Source organism: Haliotis rubra, unplaced genomic scaffold (assembly GCF_003918875.1).
Source record: "Haliotis rubra isolate DU_JTF1 unplaced genomic scaffold, ASM391887v1 Scf291, whole genome shotgun sequence".
Classification (NCBI taxonomy): Eukaryota; Metazoa; Mollusca; class Gastropoda; order Lepetellida; family Haliotidae; genus Haliotis; species Haliotis rubra.
The window spans coordinates 425051-448561 of NW_025766959.1; the positions used below are offsets into that span (position 1 = coordinate 425051).

A 23511-nucleotide genomic window follows, 5' to 3' on the forward strand; every position below is an offset into this window, starting at 1 on the left:
GGACAGATCAAATGATGGATATAAATATGCCACTTTTATCCGTATCTGGTGACAGGTGGTTTGGTTCTAACTAAGATATGTACACCTCCTGTCTGTGTTGTGAGCGCTGCTCCAACTAGTGCAGTAGGGCTCTGGGACACATTAATCACATCAAGTCTGGTCCTATGTTCCGTATGTAATGTTATGGGTGTAGTAGAGGGTAAAGTAGAGACTAGGGTGGATAGAGTGGGTGGGATTGTGTGGACGGTGAAACTGGGTGGATGGAGTGGTGGGGTTAAGTGGAGGTGAGATGGAGTGGATGAGGTGGAAGGTGAGATAGGATGGATGAAGCGGGTGGGGTGAGGTAGAAGGCGAGTCAGCGGAAAGGAGCAGGTGGGGTGAGGTGTGATAGGACGGACGAAGTTGGTGGGTGAGGTGGAAGGTGAGATGGGATGGATGAAGCGGTTGGGGTGAGGTGCAGAGCGGGATGTGACAGGGTGAGCAGAGTGGGTGGTGGGGTGGAGTGGAGGGTGAGTCAGGCTGAATTGAGACGGTTGGACTGAGTGCAGCATGAGACAAGCTGGAAGGGATAGAGATCAACGTAGAGTAGAGGGTGAGATAGGGTGAGTGGAGTGGAATGCAGTGTTGGGTTCAAACAGTCAGTCCGCCTTACAGTACAGAGAATGTTTCATATGTTTCATGAATAAACATTTCAATAATCAGTGTCCCCAGTTTGTTTGAATATATGCAAGTACACATGCTGGAGGAATTCCTGTCAACCCTATCACATGGAATCTGTCCAGACTGGACTATGGTGGTACCCAACGTTCAGTCCCGTTGTACATGCAACTCAGTTGTAGGCGTGAACATGGATATATATTTGGTTGTACTGTTTGAGATGCCAATCACGTCAGGTCAAATAGCATGGAACGGCCATTAAAGGCGGGTTCTTCGCAGCTCGTTAAGCAAGGACGGGCGAATTGTCCTCACACAATTCTCGCCTGCAGTCGTCGATAATCAAGGTCCATTACCAAATAACAAAGCTATTTCACAAATGCTACACATGGAAAAATGAAGAATAAATTAAACAGCCTCCACAAATAGGCTGCCGTGGCCTTGTTATTGAGAGGAGTATGTCTTTAAGATAACTGACGTATGTACCTTTAGGACTGAAGGTGTATTTGACGCAGAACATCAACAATAGTACATTGATATTGTAAGAGTGAGTATCGGGGTGCACTCGGCTTAATATTAATCTATATCCATGTAATGGATGTCACTGTTCAAAGCCATCCACGAGGACAACGGTACACCACTACCTGTGGGGTGTAATAAATTATACAGAAAGCTTAAAAGAACCTGCTAATCAATTGCACCGGTTAAATAGGCATTATTGACTGTGAAGGACAACAGACAACTATCGCCTCAGCACACCTGTGTCGCCTTGCTGCGTTCTCTATACCATTAACACCTGCCTGAAGGAGTTTGTATAAAAGTAATGACGCTCTGATTCACGGGGTATGGTCGCTATTCATTAACATTTATCTCGCTGTCAATTATTCTTCATCATGCATTATGGTGAACATGAGTACTATAACTTGGATATATACACCACTGTTCAAACTTAATGTTCACAGGATCGCGACCCGGGAGCGAACATGTCGCGCCTTTGTTGCGATCTTGGGTCTAGTGTTCAGAACTTTCCAACGAAGACGTTACCACTGTGACGCGACATGTTCGCGTTCCAGGTCATGACCGGAGGTAACAATTACTTTTGTTTGGTTGGTTAGTTGGTTGGTGCGAGAATGAGTGAGTGAGTGTTTTGATGGAGGGCGTGTCTGATATTTGAACTTAACCATCAGCCTGGAAATATGTACAAGTACGATGCAAATGTATAACAAAACCAATAATCAGTGTGCACCTAACAATGACTGACAGGGAGCTACAGAGCTACAGAGCTAGAGATGTAAGATTCAAGTATGTATTTTAGTACTTGCACGGTAGGTACACACAAGGTTATATCGGTATAACATAATGTGTCATACGCTGGTACCGCTTGTCACGAAGTATTCATAGCACTAACACACAAGATTCACATTCTTCCTTACACACTCACTGTTTGTAGCACAAACACCGTATATAAAACAAAAAAAACACACTAGAATCTGAAACATCCTACACTTAAGACAAAGCGATTCCCATTAATCAGGCACAACTCACCTACTGTACTCCATCTTGGAAACAGAACTCCAAATATAACGGTAATATTAACATACAGCCTGACACGCTGAAATGTACGTCCGTCGCCTGCTGTTACCAAGGTACATATACCTACAGGTCCCGTTGACCTAGCAGAACCGTTATAACCTATATACAAAACACCTGCATGTCGATATAGAAATATAACAAGCCGTGCACGCACAGCATGATCTTGTGAGAATTGTCAGGATATCATGGAAACTATCTTGAGATGTAATCGCAGAGGTCTCGCGAGGCTCAGGACAGATACAGAGACGGCTAGCAACAGCATACATATGGAACACTGAAGGCTATTCGGAAGCAAGACAGATTGTATCTTTACCTTGTATAAAACTGTGCCCTCCGTCAGATTTATCTCTAAACATCAGTGTCTTAACACGAACGCCTGTGTCGATGCCATTCTAGTGTGCCTGTCGTCGTAGGTTGAATGGGTTCTTGTGATGGGAGATGAACACTTAAATACGTATACATGCATCACCATGTATACTTTAATTATCAGGTTTAATTTACAATACATGCATTGAAGACAGTGAATGAAATGGGCATAATGGCGTTTTGATCAAGTTAAATAGAACGTCAAGGTTAGGGCAACGCCAGCTCTCTCAACGAAACTACAGTGTTTAACGTGAAGAGGTATTGCGGTCTGTCTTACACCGTGACATTCATGCCGCACCACCTTAATATAGACATTTTGATTAGCTCTATCGGGCAGACAAAAACACATCAACGTTCTCAGTCAGATGATGTTCCTTAATGTTCCCTCCAGGGAATGGGGGTGGCGGGGGTAGCCTCGTGGTTAAAGCGTTCGCTCGTCACACCGAAGACGTGAGTTCGATTCCTGACATGGATACAATGCATGGAGCCCATTTCTGGTGTCCCCGCCGTGATATTGCTGAAATGTTGCTGAAAGCGGCGTAAAACTAAACTCACTTACTCTTGAGGGAATGGCGGGTAAACGTGTACGCGCTACCACACAACCCCGAGCCATGTCCTTTACAACAATGCAATAGATGGAATAAAGTTCGGTGTATGACATGTATCCTTGCACGGGAAAGATATGCTAAAACCAGCACAGACTATCAACGTAATCAAATTATATTACATTATCTGTTGTCACTATAACAATCATCGTGTATAATGTAACTCTCTACCCTCTTTCTGTTCCAAAGCATTGACAACACTCAAACAGTAAGAGCTCTGTTATTCCACACAGTAAGAGCTCTGTTATTCCACACAGTAAGAGCTCTGTTATTCCACACAGTAAGAGCTCTGTTATTCCACACAGTAAGAGCTCTGTTCTTCATCCCTGTACGGCTGTGTTTAAATCATATGACCGATGCGAATACATGACTGTCACCAAGTCAACATACACAATAAGGGAAATTAACATATTCGGTTTTGTGCGAAGTTCGGAGAATATTTGTGTGTAGGAATCAGCCACAATATAAATTGACCCAGTAATACATCTACTAATACATATTCCTAAAATCACTACCTACATTCTGCAAGAACTATTAGGGCTGGCAAAAACCTGTCTTGACATCCAGTTAATGTCAAACTCCCACATCAAGCCAAATTATGTTCGGCTTTTTCGAAGCTGGGTGTTTGGATCCGAAAAGAGCACTTGGGCCCTGTCGCCTGAACATACAACAGTTGGTCCATTGGCAGATTATATCGAGAAGTGCTTATTCTTTTGCAAGCATGCACATGCATGTCTACAATTAATGTTTGTATAATTCAAGGGTTGCATTTATCTGGAATCATAATCTGATGGTTACAAACAAGGTATAATATAAAGTTAAGCATATGAATAAACCTCATAGCCCGTACATATCGTGCCCCGAGTGTTAAAATTTCAGATCGAAGGGGAACAGTCAAGTTTATAGGTTTAATAAAAACTAAAATACGTCATAGGACAATACTGAACAGACTTTGATGAAACTATTATTGTCATACTTCAATTACTAGTATATGATAAAGAATTTAAATTGCATTAAAACTTGGATTAATAACGTAGGCGTTGAACAAGGACAGATTGACACTCCAGACACGATTCCCCTGAACAAATATACATCCCCGCGCACCCACAGATATAGATTTCCCCACACCCTATCTACCCACTATAAAAGCTGTTGAGCACGGTATGGGGCTGGGGTACAACCTCTTGACTAGGAACTCCCATTATCGTTGACACTGACATGGGCCTATACATCTGACATATTTAGCGCCCTTTAGACTATGTAAGGAGCAAGACAGAAATAGGTTCATGCAAGCACGAATTATTTGCCAACGTGACTAGACGGTGATCATGTTTGTGTGTTTGAACAAAGTTATTGAAAACAAAACTATTATATCCGAGAAAATAGTTTGATTTCCTTTCACTCCTGATCTATGTAGATGTCATCGACGGTCGATGTTGTTCCCTGCGCTCCGCCATATATGAACTAATGCGTGGTTGATGGATAAACCTGGTCAAATATGTGTTAACACAAATAATGTATTCTGTAAACACATTTCATGTCAATTACAGGGGATATGTGCGTGATCCTTTGTCAACATTGAACTTACATGGAATATGGTGTTTATTTCGTTATCGCGGGTGTATATAGTCATACATTTCAATGCCTGCTTCTAAATGGCATCATGCTCTACTGGTTGATGGCAAATGAGCGAGTTTGGTTTTATGCCGCTTTTAGCAATAATTCAGCAATATCACCGCGGGGGACACCAGAAATGAGCTTCACACATTGTACCCATGTGGAGAATCGAGTTGGTGGTGGGAAATCAAGATTGTCTTTACATATATTACCCTATGGGGAATCAAGATTGCCTTACATATATTACCCATGTGGGGAATCAAGATTGTCTTTACATATAAATGAGAAACAGGACAAGAGTTCCTTACATATTTTACCCATGTGGTGGGGAATCAAGATTGTCTTTACATATATTACCCATATATTGGGGAATACCCATGTGGGGAATCAAGATTGCCTTTACATATATTACCCATGTGGGGAATCAAGATTGTCTTTACATATATTACCCATGTGGGGAATCAAGATTGTCTTTACATATATTACCCATGTGGGGAATCAAGATTGCCTTTACATATATTACCCATGTGGGGAATCAAGATTGCCTTTACATATATTACCCATGTGGGGAATCAAGATTGCCTTTACATATATTACCCATGTGGGGAATCAAGATTGAATATTACCCATGTGGGGAATCAAGATTGTCTTTACATATATTACCCATGGGGAATCAAGATTGCCTTTACATATATTACCCATGTGGGGAATCAAGATTGCCTTTACATATATTACCCATGTGGGGAATCAAGATTGCCTTTACATATATTACCCATGTGGGGAATCAAGATTGCCTTTACATATATTACCCATGTGGGGAATCAAGATTGCCTTTACTTATATTACCCATGCGGGAAATCAAACCGGAGTCTTCCCCGGAGTCTTCGCCAGTTGCTGCGCTTTAAAACCTAGACTAGTCTACTCCACCGTCCCTTGTCTCAAATAACCCGTTATGCACATACAGTGTGTTTGTGCATATCCTGTATATCACAGCCAGTCTAAATGCGGAGGCCGGTATCAAATATCCAGCAATGGTGTGAAATATTCAGGGTGTACAGAGGAGTCAGACTGTTGGTTAACTGAGTACAATGTCACACCTTTCGGGTGTGCCCTCTAAAACCATACTCGCTTGTCACGCCTCTCTGGTGTCCCCTCTAAAACCATACTCGCTTACTGTTGGTTAACTGAGTACAATGTCATGCATTTCTGATGTCCCCTCTAAAACCATACTCGCTTGTCACGCCTTTCTGGGGTCCCCTCTAAAACCATACTCACTTGTCACGCATTCCTGGTGTCCCCTCTAAAACCATACTCGCTTGTCATGCATTTCCGGTGTCTCCTCTAAAACCATACTCGCTTGTCACGCCTTTCTGGTGCCCCTCTAAAACCATACTCACTTGTCACGCATTCCTGGTGTCCCCTCTAAAACCATACTCGCTCGTCACGCATTCCTGGTGTGCACTCTAAAACCATACTCGCTTGCTGTTGGTTAACTGAGTAGAATGTCATGCATTTCTGGTGTCGCCTCTAAAACCATACTCGCTTGTCACGCCTTTCTGGGGTCCCCTCTAAAACCATACTCACTTGTCACGCATTCCTGGTGTCCCCTCTAAAACCATACTCGCTTGTCATGCATTTCCGGTGTCTCCTCTAAAACCATACTCGCTTGTCACGCCTTTCTGGTGCCCCTCTAAAACCATACTCACTTGTCACGCATTCCTGGTGTCCCCTCTAAAACCATACTCGCTCGTCACGCATTCCTGGTGTGCACTCTAAAACCATACTCGCTTGCTGTTGGTTAACTGAGTAGAATGTCATTTCTGGTGTGCATTTCGCTTGTCACGTCCTGATGTCTACTCTAAAACCATACTCGCTCGTCCCTCTAAAACCGCGCTCGTCACGCATTCTGGTGTGCACTCTAAAACCATAGTCACTCGTTGGTTAACTACTGTTCATGCATTTAACTGGTGTGTACAATGTACACGCTTACTGTTTTCTGAGGTTGCTCCTCTAAAACCATACTCGCTTGTCACGCCTTTCCGGTGTGCTCTCTAAAACGATACTCGCTTGTCACGCATTCCTGGTGTCCCCTCTAAAACCATATACTCGCTTGTCACGCCTTTCTGGTGTCCCCTCGATAAACGCATTCCTGGCGTCCCTCGAAAACCATACTCGCTTCATTCCTGGTGTCCCTAAAACGATACTCGCTTGTCACGCATTCCTGGTGTCCCCTCGAAAACCATACTCGCTTGTCACGCATTCCTGGTGTCCCCTCTAAAACCATACTCGCTTGTCACGCCTTTCTGGTGTGCTCTCCAAAACGATACTCGCTTGCCACGCATTCCTGGTATCCCCTCTAAAACGATACTCGCTTGTCACGCATTCCTGGTGTCCCCTCGAAAACCATACTCGCTTGTCACGCCTTTATGGCGTGCTCTCTAAAACGATACTCGCTTGTCACGCCTTTCTGGTGTGCTCTCTAAAACGATACTCGCTTGTCACGCATTCCTGGTGTCCCCTCTAAAACCATATTCAGAGCACATACCTCGAGTTCATATTCAAACATAAACACCCATTGTCACAGTCCCTTGATGTTTTCTATTAAGATGTCAGGCCTGGTAGTTTTCATTATTTCAGAAACAATTGTTGAATTATCAGTCAGAGACCGTGATGTAAAATATATAACGTTTGATTAAACATTCATGCAATACGAATGACAAACAATAGCTTGATCAGCTTGGAGCTGGCGTCCATGCATGTACAAATCTTCTTTTTCCCGCCCATTGAGAGTCTATGAACGCAGTTCAGTGGTATTAGGAGCTGACACTACTTCAGAAACATCACGTATAGCATTGTGAGGATTACTGACTCAGCATTATTGTCGGGATATACGTTGACGACAGATACATGTGTCTTGTGTTACATATGTTTTATAACCTGTCATAGATCTTTTAACATTTGCATGACATTTATATTCCATAGTGAGTGTGAATGAGTATGGTTTTATGCCGCTTTTAGCACTATTCAAGCAATATCACGCGGGGGACACCTGAAATGAACTTGACGCATTGTACCTGTATAGCGAGTCGAACCCGGGTCTTCAGCGTGACGAGCGAACGCTTTAACCACTAGACTACCCCAGCGCCTCTTTGCATTCCACAGCCCTGACACAAAGTGAGTGAGTGAATACTGTTTCAAACCCAGTAAAACCAGGGAGTGACAGCATGAACAACGAAGTAGTCGTCACCGCACGATGACCCTTTGGTGACACGGTGTGGACAAGGTATTTATTCATAAACCAACTAATACGCATTTGGACTCTTTTCGCATCTATTTCGTTGTCATTTGCTAAACGTTATTCGGAAGCCACCACATTTTTATTAGAAATATATATTAGTATTTTATCACACCAGACTTGATATTTTATCTGTCGACCATAATATGTCCTTAAAACGTAACGAAAAGTCAAACAAAAGCAATAATTATTGCATCACATTCTGTTGTGTTTCTTAGTTTATCCGCCCACATGACTCATTCGTGCTTATCTGATTATCTCATACTTAGAAATGATAAAAATGATTCTTACCTCCATCCGCAGACCATGAAATAGGTATGTTATGATGTCTGCCCCAACATGTCCGATGGAAAAGACCCGCAGAGAACACTTAACAGCGTCCGACACAGTCAATCCCTCCTTCCCGTCCTCCCCTGCCGCCGTGTCCAGTACTGTGACCGCACGGACCACAGACGGCACTCAATATTTATAACCGGGCACGGTGACGACGCACGACCCCATGACGGGGTTCACTTACAGCGTTCTCCGATACGCCCCGGTATCAGCGACTCGGTCGCTTTACCACTAACAGCTTAAGACAACAAAACCCGTTAGAGTATCAAAGATCAATAGACCGCACAAGACTTGGCCAGTCCGTGCACAGAAGACCGAGGAACCGTTACACGAACCAGTTTATAATTGAGTGGGGTACAGTCAGGTATCAACTCCCTCAATGTGTACAGATGTATACAATATTCATGCACGGTCTATGTGGCCGGTTGATAAAGCTAATAGGTTGCTATAACACATTTACCGTTGTTGCAAGCGGACACGATCCCACGGGGTTAACGCCAGTCCCCGAGGTGACGTATCCCTGGCACCTGTTGAAACAGGTTAATTGACTTGGGAATGATGCTAGTAAACTCTGTTTCGGAGTTTTTAAATAGTTCATCAACTCTGATTCCGTACCATCTTATCTTCCGAACCAAGTTTGACTGTCTGACGGGCCCTTGATCTTGTATTGAAGAAATGGCCAACTGCAGTATACTACTAAAAGTAACTGTCAATGATATGGTCGAAAAATAGATTTATTGTCAATTGTTACAACAAAACATATGAACAGTAACACGGATATTTTTCTTTCTAAATTCCAAAACATCATTATGTATAAGGTGAGAAGTAATACATGTCACCTTCTTTATTACCATGTATGTAGGCAGGTAGATACTTACTACTGTACTACACACGAGAAAAAAACCGAAAACGAAAATGAAAATACGTATTTTGGGCTAAATAAATATTGTTCCCAAAAGAGCATTGTTTGCTACGGTTGTCCATATTAGTATGCTTAATTAGCTTCCTCCAGCGTGATCAATGACACTGGGTACAGTTGAACGCCACTATCTCGAACTTGATAGGTCGAACTCTGGTTGTCTCAAAGTAAAACTTCGATTGTTGTTTATTCCGGTAATTTAGTCATCATTTTGAGTTTGGGTCGAACCTCGAATCCTCGAAGTATTGACCCAGATCCCTTTAGTGACTGTAGTATGTGACCAAACGGGAGATGCCGCAAGACAGTGTCTCAGTCGCTTGAAGTGGCGGGAGGAGAAAACAAGAGGCTGTGAACTGGTGTTCCGTAAGGGCGCGATGACGGAGGCATAGGGAGAGTGGGGGCACCTCCAGGATGAACTTTACTAATTACAGGTGCGTGTAAACATGCATGCTGCTCGCTGTTTGAAAACCTTACGCTTTTGTATTGACCACAAAATATTTGCATAAATTGTCAGCAAATTGCGACTGGCACGTATCACCAAATGCCGCCGTTTATATTTTCTCCTTTAAGTAAAATATTTGCACAATTAGGTCTCCGACAATGCAGTTCGGTTTTGTTTTGGATGGAACGCACTGCATTGAAGCAGGTCGGTTGTTTGATTACAAGAGCCTTGGTTGTCTGGCGCACATTCACATTTAGCATCTACTCGACACTCTGGTGTATTTACTTGTGCATGCGTGTTATTTTTGCACAATATTTAGAGGGACCCTCTCACCGTCTAGTCTATGTATGGCTACAGCATATATAACGTCTTGTCATTCACAAAAGAGGCTTTTTTAAGGTCTGTGTTTGTCAGTTTCGTGTGCCATTACATCACGTTTTGGAATGCCAATTCTGCATAATGGTATCAGATTTACGTTCTTGTGAAATATATTGTGATAGGCATAGTTGGACCACCTGATTATAATTAGAGATATACAGAGGAGAATGATGTTGTTCGGTAATAAACCCTGATTTATACGCAGATTGGGTTTGTTTCTGAAATGCGGCTAGGTCTTGTGGTAGTCCCTTGTCCAGATTTAGAGGGGTGTTTTTATATATATTTTTTATATCAGAGATTTTTTTATTTCTAGAAAACTATTTCATGGTTATAATTGTCAAGGAATAAAATATACAATAGTGATGAATTATTCTACTATCAGGACACAACCTGATATCGTTGTCTGAAGGTTACATGTACTCCAACTTCGAAGATAGGCAACTGCCGTTTAATTTTCTGTGTGTGTGTGTGTGCGCGTGTGCGTGTGTGTGTGCATAGATGCATGTATGTATAATTACATTATATTAAGCCAGAGGTACTGTACATCGACAAGACGCTGTTTAGGACTGTATTGGCTTGTCTGTGCATCATATTTCGCCCAAAGAAATTACCGTAAGAATTGTATAGATTACATCGCTTTCTAGTGACCTTAACCTTAACTTTCTTTACCACAACACAACACATCTCATTACATTGCATGTCAATTACATATGGAATGCCGTTTCCACGGACACCAGATTGCAAACGTGACAAGTCTAGCAAATCAACACAGACAATCTACACACATTCACTACAAACGATGACGCAACGTCCAACTGCAAGCAATCATACGTTTAGCGCTTACATCTTACAATCGGTATGCATGTGAACGTATTATCGTGGCTATTGCATGCTGCTATCAGATGAATCGTCTCATGTGTGATAGTCTGATGATTGGTCCGATACCAAACACCAGGCCTTGACGTTCAGGATATAGATCCACAGCACGCTATCCTGCTCTCTGGTTTCCGGATAGTTTTGGATGTTGCTTACTCGAATCAATATTAAACAGAGCCTTATCTCTACCTCAGAATAGCGAAATACCTTTGGCCCAAAATGAGCGTTGAATGAATTAACCAATATCTCCATGTGGTGACAGTGGCCTTCTAATATATCTGGAAAAGTGGTTACCATGGTTTCATTAATGCATGTGTATTGTGGAGGATGGTCTAACATGTGTCTATCAGTCTTTTATTTCGAAAAACATTCCATCACTAACAAACCTCCTAGTCTACACCCGGCACCCACGACCCTCTCGCCACCCCCATCTCACCCCCCCATCTCACCCCCAAGGATAAATCGTCCATTTGGTGCATAGACTATGTCTAACCCTCAGTTCGACTCTGATCTGAGTTGGTTGTTGTTTACAGCCGGTGTGACTAACGAGATAAGACACAATCCATTTGCGTTAATTACATCGGTGTGAACGAGTGAGTATGGTTTTACGCCGCATTTAGAAATATTCCAGCAATATCACGACGGGGAACACCAGAAATGGCCTTCACACATAGTGCCCATCTGGGGAATCGAACCCGGGTCTTCGACGTGACGAGCGAACGGTTTAACCACTGGGCTACCCCACCGCCTCTATAACATGGGGTACACGTGAAGGTCCGGGTTAGAATGAACCTTCAGGAACCCATGCATGTCGTAAGAGGCGACTAACGGGATCGGATGGTCAGGCTTGCTGGCTTGGTTGACACATGTCATCGGTTCCCAATTGCGTAGATCGATGCTCATGCTGTTGATCACTGGATCGTCTGGTCCAGACTCGATTATTTACAGACCGTCGCCATACAGCTGGCATATTGCTGAGTGCGTCGTGAAACTAAACTCACTCACTCACTCACTCACGCTATTACATGGGTAGTTGACTTGCTATGGCGGTAGATTAATTGCAGCGTATAAGGGTTTTGTTGAAGTAGGGTAGGTCTCAGTGGTGATCCTGGTTTGTTTCTATACACTATATCAATGCAATCACACTTGTTCAGCCCAACCAACTACGGTCAACACAGAGAGGTATTTACGACATCGGCGTCCAAGCTCGCTGTAACAGGCGTTTCGGGGTCTATGCAGATCACAAGGATAAATCAATGGTCAGAACACAACAGCCACAGTTACATAACAGTTCCAAAAATATTTGACACCTGAAAAATCATTTTATCAATACGAAGTTAACTAGATAATTTCTGTGGCCGGCAACGGGTAGCTTTTACTGAGACTACAGCCAGGATATCGCTCCCGTAAAAAAGTTAATTAAAGATTTTTTATGCCCAACGGTTGATATGGTTTTTAGAGTTAATAAGTTCTTACAATTGCATCGAGACCCCTAAGCAGGTCTGAAATCACGTGATGTCTCGTCCTCTCGAGATCTCAGCGTGGGGCGATTTTGGCTGTCTGGTAGAGCGCCGCCATCTTGACACGAGGGGCTGGAATTACACTCGGGTTGACAAATTATCAATCAATAGGTTTACGGAGCAACTCAATAGTTTCGACGATTGTTCGGTAAACATTATTTAGGAGTGAGACTCCGTGTAAGAAGGCTGAAGTCAGGAGGCATGGACAGCTAGTAGGGGAGTGAGCACACAGATCGAACAAGTAGTAGTCATACAGTTAGGAGAGGTCCGTACCAACTATACATCGATCATCATCGATAACGGTAATGTTGACTAACTCTGACATGCCTGAAAAAAGAGAAAACTGAGTACTGCAACCGAACCTTGTTATCGCGAACCACGTTTCTTTCTCTGGTCTGTCCACTTTCAAGATATTACGGATTAGTTGGCACCAATAATATCAGTATTTCATATTTCCAAGACTTTCACGTCGTAGCCTAAGATCAATGATGCCCCGTAGTACCGCAGAACAGGAAGTAAAGCGACATTCACTCGCTTGTTGCTCCAGTATGAATGCTATCTGACGTCAACAATATTACATCGGCTTGTAACCTGTGCCGATCCGGGTTAGAATTGATCTTCAGCAACCCATGCTTGTCGTAAGAGGCGACTAACAGGATCAGGCTCGCTGACGTGGTTTGATGCATAGTATCAGGGAGAATAGAAGACGTAGCTGTAGATTATCCCTGATCATATGTCATCGTGTTCCAGTTGTGTAAATCGTGCTGATGATGTCAATCACAGGTTCGTCTGGTCCTGACTACTAAACACCGCTGTCATATGGCTGGACATTTGCTGTGTACGGCGTTAAGCAATAAACAAACAATATTACATCGGCTTGTGAACAATCGCTCTTCGTGATCATCATGGTTGATAGCATGAACAACGGGTGTATCGTCGCGCTCAAGATTATTGCACTTTAATTTACAGCGCGTGTGCTAGTGCAGACTTAAGCAAGCTATTTTTATGGAACTAGACTATTGAGCTGAGATATCATGCCTTTATTTACATGGATGCCTCACAGTAAACCCCAAGCTGACCAGTCCTTGTCTTATCCATATAACACATAGAGACAGGCTGGGTAAAAACAAGTACCATCTTTTAACGTTTTCTGGTATGGTGCGCCCGGGCAACGAGAGGTTCTCTAATCCACCCAGAAGGTTCTTACAACCACGGGTAATGTGTACTGACTCTGTCTTCCCCCACGAAGGCTGACAAACGACACATTCTCAGTGGGGCCAACGGCATCGTCAGTGACTGGAATGTAGCTATCTGCCACTGAGACTGGACAAATTTGATACATTTTCGATGCAGATGATATTTGTAATATTATCGATACGGCTGATATATCTGAAATGTCTGACAAATGTGATATGGCAGATAACACGGTCTTTTGACACTGCTGATATGGTTGTTTACAAATACCATTGCTTTCGAATTTCTTGTATTGGCGTTACGGTTATAACCAATATGTGACTAGGTACCTGAAATACCTGACATGGCTTATCTCACCGATGACAGATACTGCTGACGCCCTGATTCTTATTCACAGAACCTCTTATCATGTTTCGCTTTGCACACATTAGACAAACAAACCATTTATACAACATGTCCCGTTCGTCTCCCTCTAGTCTTAAACACAACAGTAAATCTACCACTCGATAAGCGGGGATATAAAGTTCTTTCTTGAAACGCATTAAACCAGGGAATATATTATTACTTCACGCAACACACTACTAATCCTAACGTACAAACGCAAATGTTGATAAAGTCCCTTGTCCTTACTTGGTATGATTTGTCTTTGGGTTGCCATGGTTACTGACATACAGTAGGAACACCACGGTTATAACTAAATTACGAGACAACGACTGCAGAGAACGGAAAGCGACCTGTTCCACAAGCAGTCTTAGTTCTGCCAATGTTAAAACATGGGTGGGACCTAAGATAGACTTTATGTACCACTAGATCACGTTTGTGGAACAGAATCCTGTAAGTTACAAATAGAAACAATCTTGTATCTACAAATGTCTCAGCTCTTATATCTTAACATGGTATTTGAACAGTAGTGATGCACCCCATGCTTGTCGTAAGAGGCGACTAACGGGATCGGGTGGTCATGCTCGCTTACTTGGTTATGCATGTCGTGGTATATGATGCTCACGATAGCAAGCACTTGATTGCCTGGATCCAGCCGTCAATTGGCTGTAGTATTGCTGAGTGCTGCGTTAAACTACAAAGGTGCCCGATTTTATATTTTATCAGATCATTAAAGTAGGTTAAACAGTATTACGTTCGTCGTCTTACCGTGGGAGGTCACCACTTGAAAGTATAGGGTTCTAATTCTCAACGAAACCAAAACCTCGATTTGACAAACGGCCTTCGCTCGCATAATGCACACAGGCCACATAGTGCATACAAGGCACAAAACAACCCAACAAGTTTCCCGAGGATGTATTTGTGACTTAAGCTAAGCACAGCTGAAACATGGCTGAAAACATCCTTTGGTGTTGCCAGTTGTGCATATGTAGGTATCTGCCTCCAAGGTTACGTCAACCTTCTGTACTGTACAGCTATTGAAACCAAATCTACCTACCTGCCGCGTCCTCTGTATAAAACAGTAGACTTCATGTTGGTAAGATAATGGGAGTCCTTTGACACACCGCCTACTGCCACCGCGGCAATATCACGATAGGTAGGTGACGGTGCTGGACTCAACAGTTCTGGGTAAAGTGACAACTCATATAAAAGAAGGAACAATGCATTTGACCCTCAGTATAAAGCGGAGAGTAACTGGTACGAACTTAAACGTTTGACACCATGTGCTGTCAGGTTAATAGCACGCATATTTCGGAGGTAGCTTAGTGGTGTGTGGTGTGTGTGTGTGTGTGGGTGGGTGGGTGGGTGTTTGACCTCGCGGTGGGTGGGTGGGGTTTTTGTAGGTCCCGAAGGTGTGGGTATGCTCAGTGGGAATGGCAGCATGGTCTCCTGCGGTAGGAGGTGGTTCTGATGAGGGATGTTTTGGTTCTGGTGGGGATAGGGCTGATGGTATGCTAGGGGTGGAGAAAGGGTTCTGGAGGGGTTGGGGTCCACGGTTGGGGCTGTAGACTAGTGTGATGAGGAATGCTCTGCTTGGTGTAGGGGTGGTCTGGTGGTGAAAGGGGGTGGTCTGCTGGGGTTGAATTAGGGGTTCTTGTGGAGTATGGGGATGGTCTGTGTGGAGTATGGGTATGGACTTGTGTGATGAATGGTATAATAGGGAACTGTCTCCTCGGGGTGGGGGTGGAGTTCTGGTGGATGTAGAGGGGTGGTCTGATGGGGGAAGATCTGCTGAGCGTGGGAGATAGTCTGATAGAGGGGATCTTGTGGTGGTAGGAGATGGTCCGATGGGGCTGTTGTTTAAGTGATGGTCAGTTGTTTGGGGTGAGGTTATTACGATATGTGCAGCCCAACTCAAGAATATGAAGAGTTTTCAAAAACCGGTTTTGAAGGCTACGGCCGAAATAAGGGTTTCTCGTCATTATAAACCTTTCACTCCTTCCTCAAAATGTTTTGTACACAAGATGCGCAAAAATTCCCTAAACCCCTTCTCATATAGTTATGCATTTTCTTGAAAACTATTTTTCACTTGTTACAGCATTTCAATTGGACGAAATTGAATATCAACACCATGTTATGCTTGCCGTTATTCTAATGTTAAATATTGACGATTTAGTTTGTGTGGACAGATAACATAACAGTACCTGCAGATGTAGTTGACATTTTTCCAACTTCTGCGAAAACAACATTCACTCGGTAACTAATGTGTCCATCAGATCACCATGTTGGTAACTTCTTTGATTGGCATTTTAGATGTTGGGAAATCCAATACTGACAAGTATATATGGATAACAACTTCTTACAACTTCTAATAACTGTACCGAAACGGCGCACTCACAAAATAAAAGAAGTTGTTATCCATAAATTTGCCAGCCTTGCACCATATTGGTGTTGGCGAAGCACAGTGTGGTAACACAGTTGGTGTTATAACGAGGGAGATCTCGCCTTACGTCTAAGTAACTACATTGCGTGTGGGATTAACGTAATCCCGGCTGGATCAAAGCTACATGTAACATATACCCTTGTAATTGGCCAACCGGTCGGTCAATAGTACAGATTGATTCGTTTTATGTGTGACAGGGGACAAGCGAGGTTCTCCCCGTCAGACAGTAATATAACCCTTGCCAGAGGTATACAAGTAATTAAACATAATCCCAGTTGATCGGAAGATATCATCAAAGTCATAGAGTGTATAAGAAATGGGACTCTACATTGATTTTTGTTATGTTTGATCTGGGTAGGCACTGCTCAAGAAATCGAAAAACGTTACCACCACGGATACAAACAAGTTATGTACAGGAACAAGTTTATTAAATTTCATCGTTGTCGCAAAATTTATAACGTATATAATATTTGTTGTGGCTACATGTACCTAAGTCTCGTGTCTTCTACAAGCAAACAATATGGTTCAGTATGAGTGAGTCAGTGAGTTTAGTTGTACGCCGCACTCAGCAATACTCCAGCTATATCATATGACAATATAAATGGCAAAATCTCCTGTCGATATTGCCGAAAACGGTAAGATCAGTGAAGAAAAACCATCCGCTCGAATCATAAATGCCAGCGTGAAAAACATATTCATTCCTAGGTTCAGTTTAACATGGCATTCCCAAAATATGTAGTATATAAAATAGCCTTCTTAAATGTTGTAACTTGGGGATAGTTCTCTTTGGTATTTTAATTCAAATCATTATTATATGACAGGGGCTACACTCAGCCAAATATTTATTGATTATTAGTGTAAATAATCTTCTTTCTAAAACATCCTAGTAATATACCTAAATAAAAGGTTTTCAGTTTCTTGCCAAGGATTTGACCAGATACGTTTGAAAGTTAAATCATTCAAGCATCAATGTTAAACAGTTTAAATCTGTTTGATATCCCAATGATATAATTGCGGTTAGGTTCTATATGGCCTGTTGATACCCATATGTAATAAATAATAAGCATGTTAAATTATGCTCTACCTGGCAGGTTCTAATTAAGACAGATTTGAAAATGTGTGTATATAACGTGGCATGAGACACTACAACCTTCCTGTTTACATTTGTACCTGCTTTGAATGGTTAACAGGATAAAATATGCCGGATTTTGTACATACACATGTGTGTCGTGTGTCGTGCAGCGAGAGCGTGTTTAAGGTTGCTGATCGTGCTGGATATTGATCATGAGGAAAAGATGTGGTTGGATGTGGGAAATGACAGGAAGGAACGTTCATCACGGAGATAAGACCTCAGCTGTCAATTCACGATCAATATTCAAAATACCCACGTAAATATTCATTCCTTCATAGTCAGCTCATAAATATTTTTTAGGAAAACCTCATCAGAATCCATGCAAAAAGTAACCAGTTGTATCTTATTGTAAACTTTGATCGACTCAGGGTGCCCAGTCGATTTAATATGATACATCCTATTGTGTGATCAAAGTTTTTTTCACTGTTCTGTTACACATGGTGAGTATTGTATTATGTTATATCGTCTTTGGGAGGAAGGTCTGAAGTGACTCAAGTCACAGACGTCTAACACTGTGGTGAAAGCAATGAACGCGAGCACGATGGTAAAAACAATCAAAGATAGAATTAATTTTGGATTCAAACCAATGATCAGCAAATCCCCGCATAGCTATTCTGCGCATCAGGTTTGGTAACTTTTTCGCCAGAGGGTAGTGAATGAACTATTCGGATACATTGAGGAAAGTGCAGAAACTAATAGGTACCAATACGGCGGATTCAAACATGTAATCTCGCCATTGTTGTTCACCCGAGTCAAAGAACTGTATGAGCAAGCTGTTTAAACCCAATTAGCTGGAGCTTGTATACTTTAATCCCAACGCATTACAATTCCACTTTGTGGGCTTCGAAACCGCGGGTGGGAGAAATCTTAACGGAAATAAACACGCCGCGACAACCCCGTGAAACAAGAGTATTGGGTGGGATAACGTACTCAATGATTTCCAACCCTGAACACAATGACACAGTCATTGCAACAAGCGACCGTGAACTAATCACTTACAAAAAAGACCAATCTGCTCCTATGGGGGAAAACAAATATTTGGCAATCAAAACTTGATACGGAGTTTAATGCAAGAGCAGGTTCTGTGACAGTACCACTTACTTTGACACGTTATGACAAAGTGTTCGAATTACGCGTGGTCGATAGCCGGATATGCATCATTTCACATGCGCAGTTCCCCTATTTGACAAACAAGCAGACGATATCCGGTCTCTGGCAGTACCCAATGTGTTTTCACGCCATGTTGACAAATAATTCAATGTTCAAGCATGACAAAGGCATGGAAAACTGTTATGTACGTTATAAATGATTTATTTAGACTAATATTAAAATGATTGTATTCGCTGATTTAATAAAAGCAGGTCATGTTCGTCATACCTGTACATATAACATACGAAAACACCCCGTTAATGCGGACATTGCCAATCAAAACGAAAAAAAAGGATCATGGTAACAGATCTTTTACCGCTTGTACAACCATAGTGATTTACATAACCGCTCGGAATGTGGGGTTTTCGGGTTCACGAGGTCCGATTTAAAATAAGTACCAACTACTTTGAAAATAAACACTGTTGTCACTACTACTACTGCTGCTGCTACTACTACTACTACTACTGCTGCTGCTGCTACTACTACTACTGCTGCTGCTGCTGCTACTACTACTGCTGCTGCTGCTACTACTACTACTACTGCTGCTGCTGCTGCTGCAACTGCTACTACTACTACTACTACTACTACTGCTGCTACTGCTGCTGCTGCTGCTGCTGCAACTACTACTACTACTGCTGCTGCTACTACTGTTACTGTCACTACATCCGTACGTAAATTACATTTTTTCATTCGTTTAAAACTCAGAACTATTCAATACATATTAGAAACAGACTGCACGCAAACAAAAGGTAATGCCGGGAGTAGGCCACCCGTAATGAATAATGTACACACATTCACGCCTGTCGACCAAGATAGCAGACCTTTCCATCGACCCATGTAAGTGGGGAATCGACTGAGGCGAACACACGTTTAGCCGGAGAATAAACTGATAGAGCGAGTGTCGACTAGATTCATTTCTCTTTGAGGCTATTTGTCATAAGTGTATGTCAACATTGTTGACAGCATCAATTCACACCGCGATTAATTGCAGAGATATGTCGTCCACGACTGATTCTGAAATACCTCACGCGAAATGAGATATAAACCACTTCAAGTATGTTATTGTAGTAATGGCAATGATATAATATCAACATTTATTCTGACCAGGAGTTGTGAAGACATCGTTCACTCGCAGTTCAATATAATTCAATGTGGGGATATAAGATGAAAAGGACATTATTGAGGTTCGCCTATCGATACGGAGACCTCATGCGGGTATATAATCTGTGCAACCAACCGGAAGCAAGAGTCTGCACAAGGAGCTCTTACCACCCGTAAGTTCGGCCAGTGGGAATGTCGGTTTGCCACCAGCCACATGTGCTGGGCTCCTTTTACAAAGCGATCATTGTACTAAGGTGATATACTTAGGTATCACATAGGTATCACATATCTCCTATACTTTAACATAGATTTGTGACTGTCGTAACGCTAACATCGCTTTGTGGGACAGGGCCCTGGGTACCGTTGAACAAAGCGTTGACCTTATCATAGACTTAAGTTAGTCTTATCGCTAAGGTTGTTTTGTACAACGGCACCCTGGTCGTTAGAGGAGACCAAATAGATCGGGTGGTCAGGCTCGTTGACTTAATCATCGTACCACCCACGACGTGCATCGCTGGTATCAACGTCAGTCACTGGATTGTCTGGTCTCAAGTCATTTTTATACAGGACGTCGTCATACATGTCACTGAGAATATGGCCGTGCGGTGTTACACAAATACATGAACAAACAATCACGTGGCATCCAAGAACAATGCATTTGCAGGTAACTTTCTCCTCAACAAGCTAATGTCACTTATGAGCCCTGAGACTATCTTGATGAGCAAAGCTATCTTACAACCTTATTCAACTGCAGTAAACTATGCGATCAATGCAAGGATCTCGTAACAGAAGACAAACAGAAGAAAAGAGTTTAAGGCAGGCAACAAATATTTCATCTTCCATTAAAACGAATCAGTGTTAACATAGATCAGCAGTTAGTGGCAAGAACTGAAAAATGAAAACATACAATCTTCCGACGGTAGAAGAATTTACAGGTGGCAGTAGATTAGAATATAACACACTATTCAACAGGTTCCTTAATACATGCTGACAACTGTTTGACCAAGAAAAATTAATCTTATTTCCTTAGGTAAAAAAATAGAATTCAACTCTTACCCAGCCTGCTCCCCCCGCAGTGCCCATTGCTACAACCTTCCACAACGTTTTCACTGTCATTGTCAAAGAAATTCATTTGATGAAACATTTTATATGCGTTTATACATTTCAAAATTTATCTTAATGTTATTCATGCCTTTGCCGAGAGCTGAAGCGGGAACAAGTCATTTTAACGTTCTTGTAGATGCATGCATTTGAAAGTCCAAAGCAGGAATTAGAATATACCACCCAAGTCACGAAGGTATTGAAACATACAAGAGAAAAACACGTGTCATACAGGTGATACCCTGGCTGAGAAAAGGGAGAGTGATGCCTTGCATTCCTTCGTGCGCTTTTTACATAAAGTAATTGCTGTTCTATTACATAAAAACGAGTGGCATGAATTGTACGGACATATATTCTGTTTATAAAATACAGTTCAACTATACACATACATTATACATGAGTCACCGTTGAAAGTTGAAATACCAGTGTTGGATTATGATATTCTTGCTTTTCTCTTGAAGTCAGTATAGGTCGGATTTCTTAGAAAACAAGTACTTTTCTTAGAAGTAGTACTGCACTTAGATGACAAGGGCGGTGCAATGTGAACACGATTTTCCACTGCCTTTTATTAACACATACTTCAACATTGTAGCCATTTCGTTCAGTAGTTACGTACATGTGTAGGCTATCAGTGTTTTTAAACAAAGAGAAATAACTCCTTCAATTCACCCCTCATACCTCTCTCACCCCGACGTGTGACGGCTGACAGGTGACAGGTGATTGACAGCTATTGACAGTACTTACTCTGAAGTGTGAGGCGCGGGAGGGAAGGCTCCGGACATGCTGAAGTATGGCCTTTTTGATGTCTATTTCACAACGCAAAACCTTTTTCTTCAAAGTTCAGCTTATCACTTTCAATGGGATCTATTTCTGTCGACCCTGCTGCTTGAAATGACCTCAGCGAAGCACGCTAACCCAACTTAAGAAAGGCCAGTTTTACTTTTACACTAGCGAAAGATCTCCTGTTAGAAACTAACAGATTAATCGTGCAGTGTTGCTAAGCTATGCGTCAGTAGAGATTAGCCCTGGAGTTTTTCTCTCTCGCCCCGACGCCATTAACACTTATACTCTTCAGGCAATACCAATCCCCGTTCTCTAAAACGGTCAGGATTTAATTACGTAAGGTTCAGATATACGTTGGTAAAGAGACTTGCTGTCAGACACAGACGTTGATTGAAAACAGTCGCATAAAAAAGTACAAGTAAACGTCACAAAAGTGACGTTTCACTTAGAACAACTGGCTTTTATCACGTGCATGCCCTTTTATGTTTTGTAACACCTGTTAATAATACCTTCTATAGGTGAACAATATGTATCTTAAATATTATTTTTCTTAGGAGTTGAGGGGCGGTGAGGTAGCCTAGTTGTTAAGCGTCCGCTCGTCGCGCTGAAGATCCAGGTTCGATTCCCACATGGGTACAATGTGTGAAACCCATTTCTGGAATATTGCTAAAAGCGGCGTAAAACCATACTCACTCACTCTCTATTAGGAGTTGCATTGTGTAATAACACAAAGTTTTTTGTGAACTTTGGGCTGGATGACAACCTGAATACAGTTGTAGATTGCCTTGGTATTACATGAATATAACTAGAACACGTACATACTTTGCGTCCGTAAATGTTTTCATTTACCTTTTTACCCCACTCCCTGGGGCGGTGGGGTAGTCTAGTGGTTAAAGCGTTGGCTCGTCACGCCGAAGACCCGGGTTCGAATCCCCACATAGGTACTATGTGTGAAGCCCATTTCTGGTGTCCCCCGCCGTGATGTAGCTGGAATATTGCTAAAAGCGGCGTAAAACCAAACTCAGTCAGTCAGTCAGTCATTAACTCCCTTCCCATGTCATGTGCGAATAGACCCATTCGTCGTAGGCGCTGCTATGTGTTGTGCAGAGTTGTGTCCCTTGGGCATTCCTGAAACCTGTGGTCATGGGTTCGAATCCAGGTTCGCCCCGATTGTCTTCCTATGTTTGTTAGCCCCGTGCCAAGCCTGGGCGCTTCACCTAAATGGTAAACGTATGAAATCAGCATCACTTACAGCTTTCTCTCCAACATTCAGGTAAAACTCGGTTACTGTCCGAAGCGGCGTTAATCCAAAACCACTCACCCACTCGTAGAAGACTCGCGACGGGTTCAGTGCCATTTTAACAACAACGTGTGCTCATTTTATTTCCCTCTTCATTCGAGTGATTTTACGATCGCATCCCGCTCTTAGCATCACCTCGACTCAAATCGTTTAAACTCAGTGGACACTTTGCTTTTCATAGTTAATAGGAATGTTAAATCGTGGAGGTCTATATTCAGTTTCATTATCTCTACCATGTGCTTGACCGTTTTGGATCCATTCCATACAATTATCCCTGAGATGCCTTTATCCAATGTTCCTGGTATCCATCGCATGCGTGTTCCTATGTT

At 42.4% G+C, this 23511-nt stretch overlaps 1 protein-coding gene across 1 annotated transcript in view; it reads right to left on the minus strand.

Moving 5' to 3' along the window:
* LOC124281966 overlaps window positions 1–21971 on the minus strand; it is a 52866-nt gene extending 30895 nt beyond the window's left edge. Inside the window, 1 exon segment of the mRNA XM_046717970.1 lies at window positions 21844–21971. Coding sequence (XP_046573926.1) covers window positions 21844–21881 — 38 coding nt within the window. The 5' untranslated portion in view covers window positions 21882–21971.
* Window positions 21972–23511: the final 1540 nt, after the last annotated feature.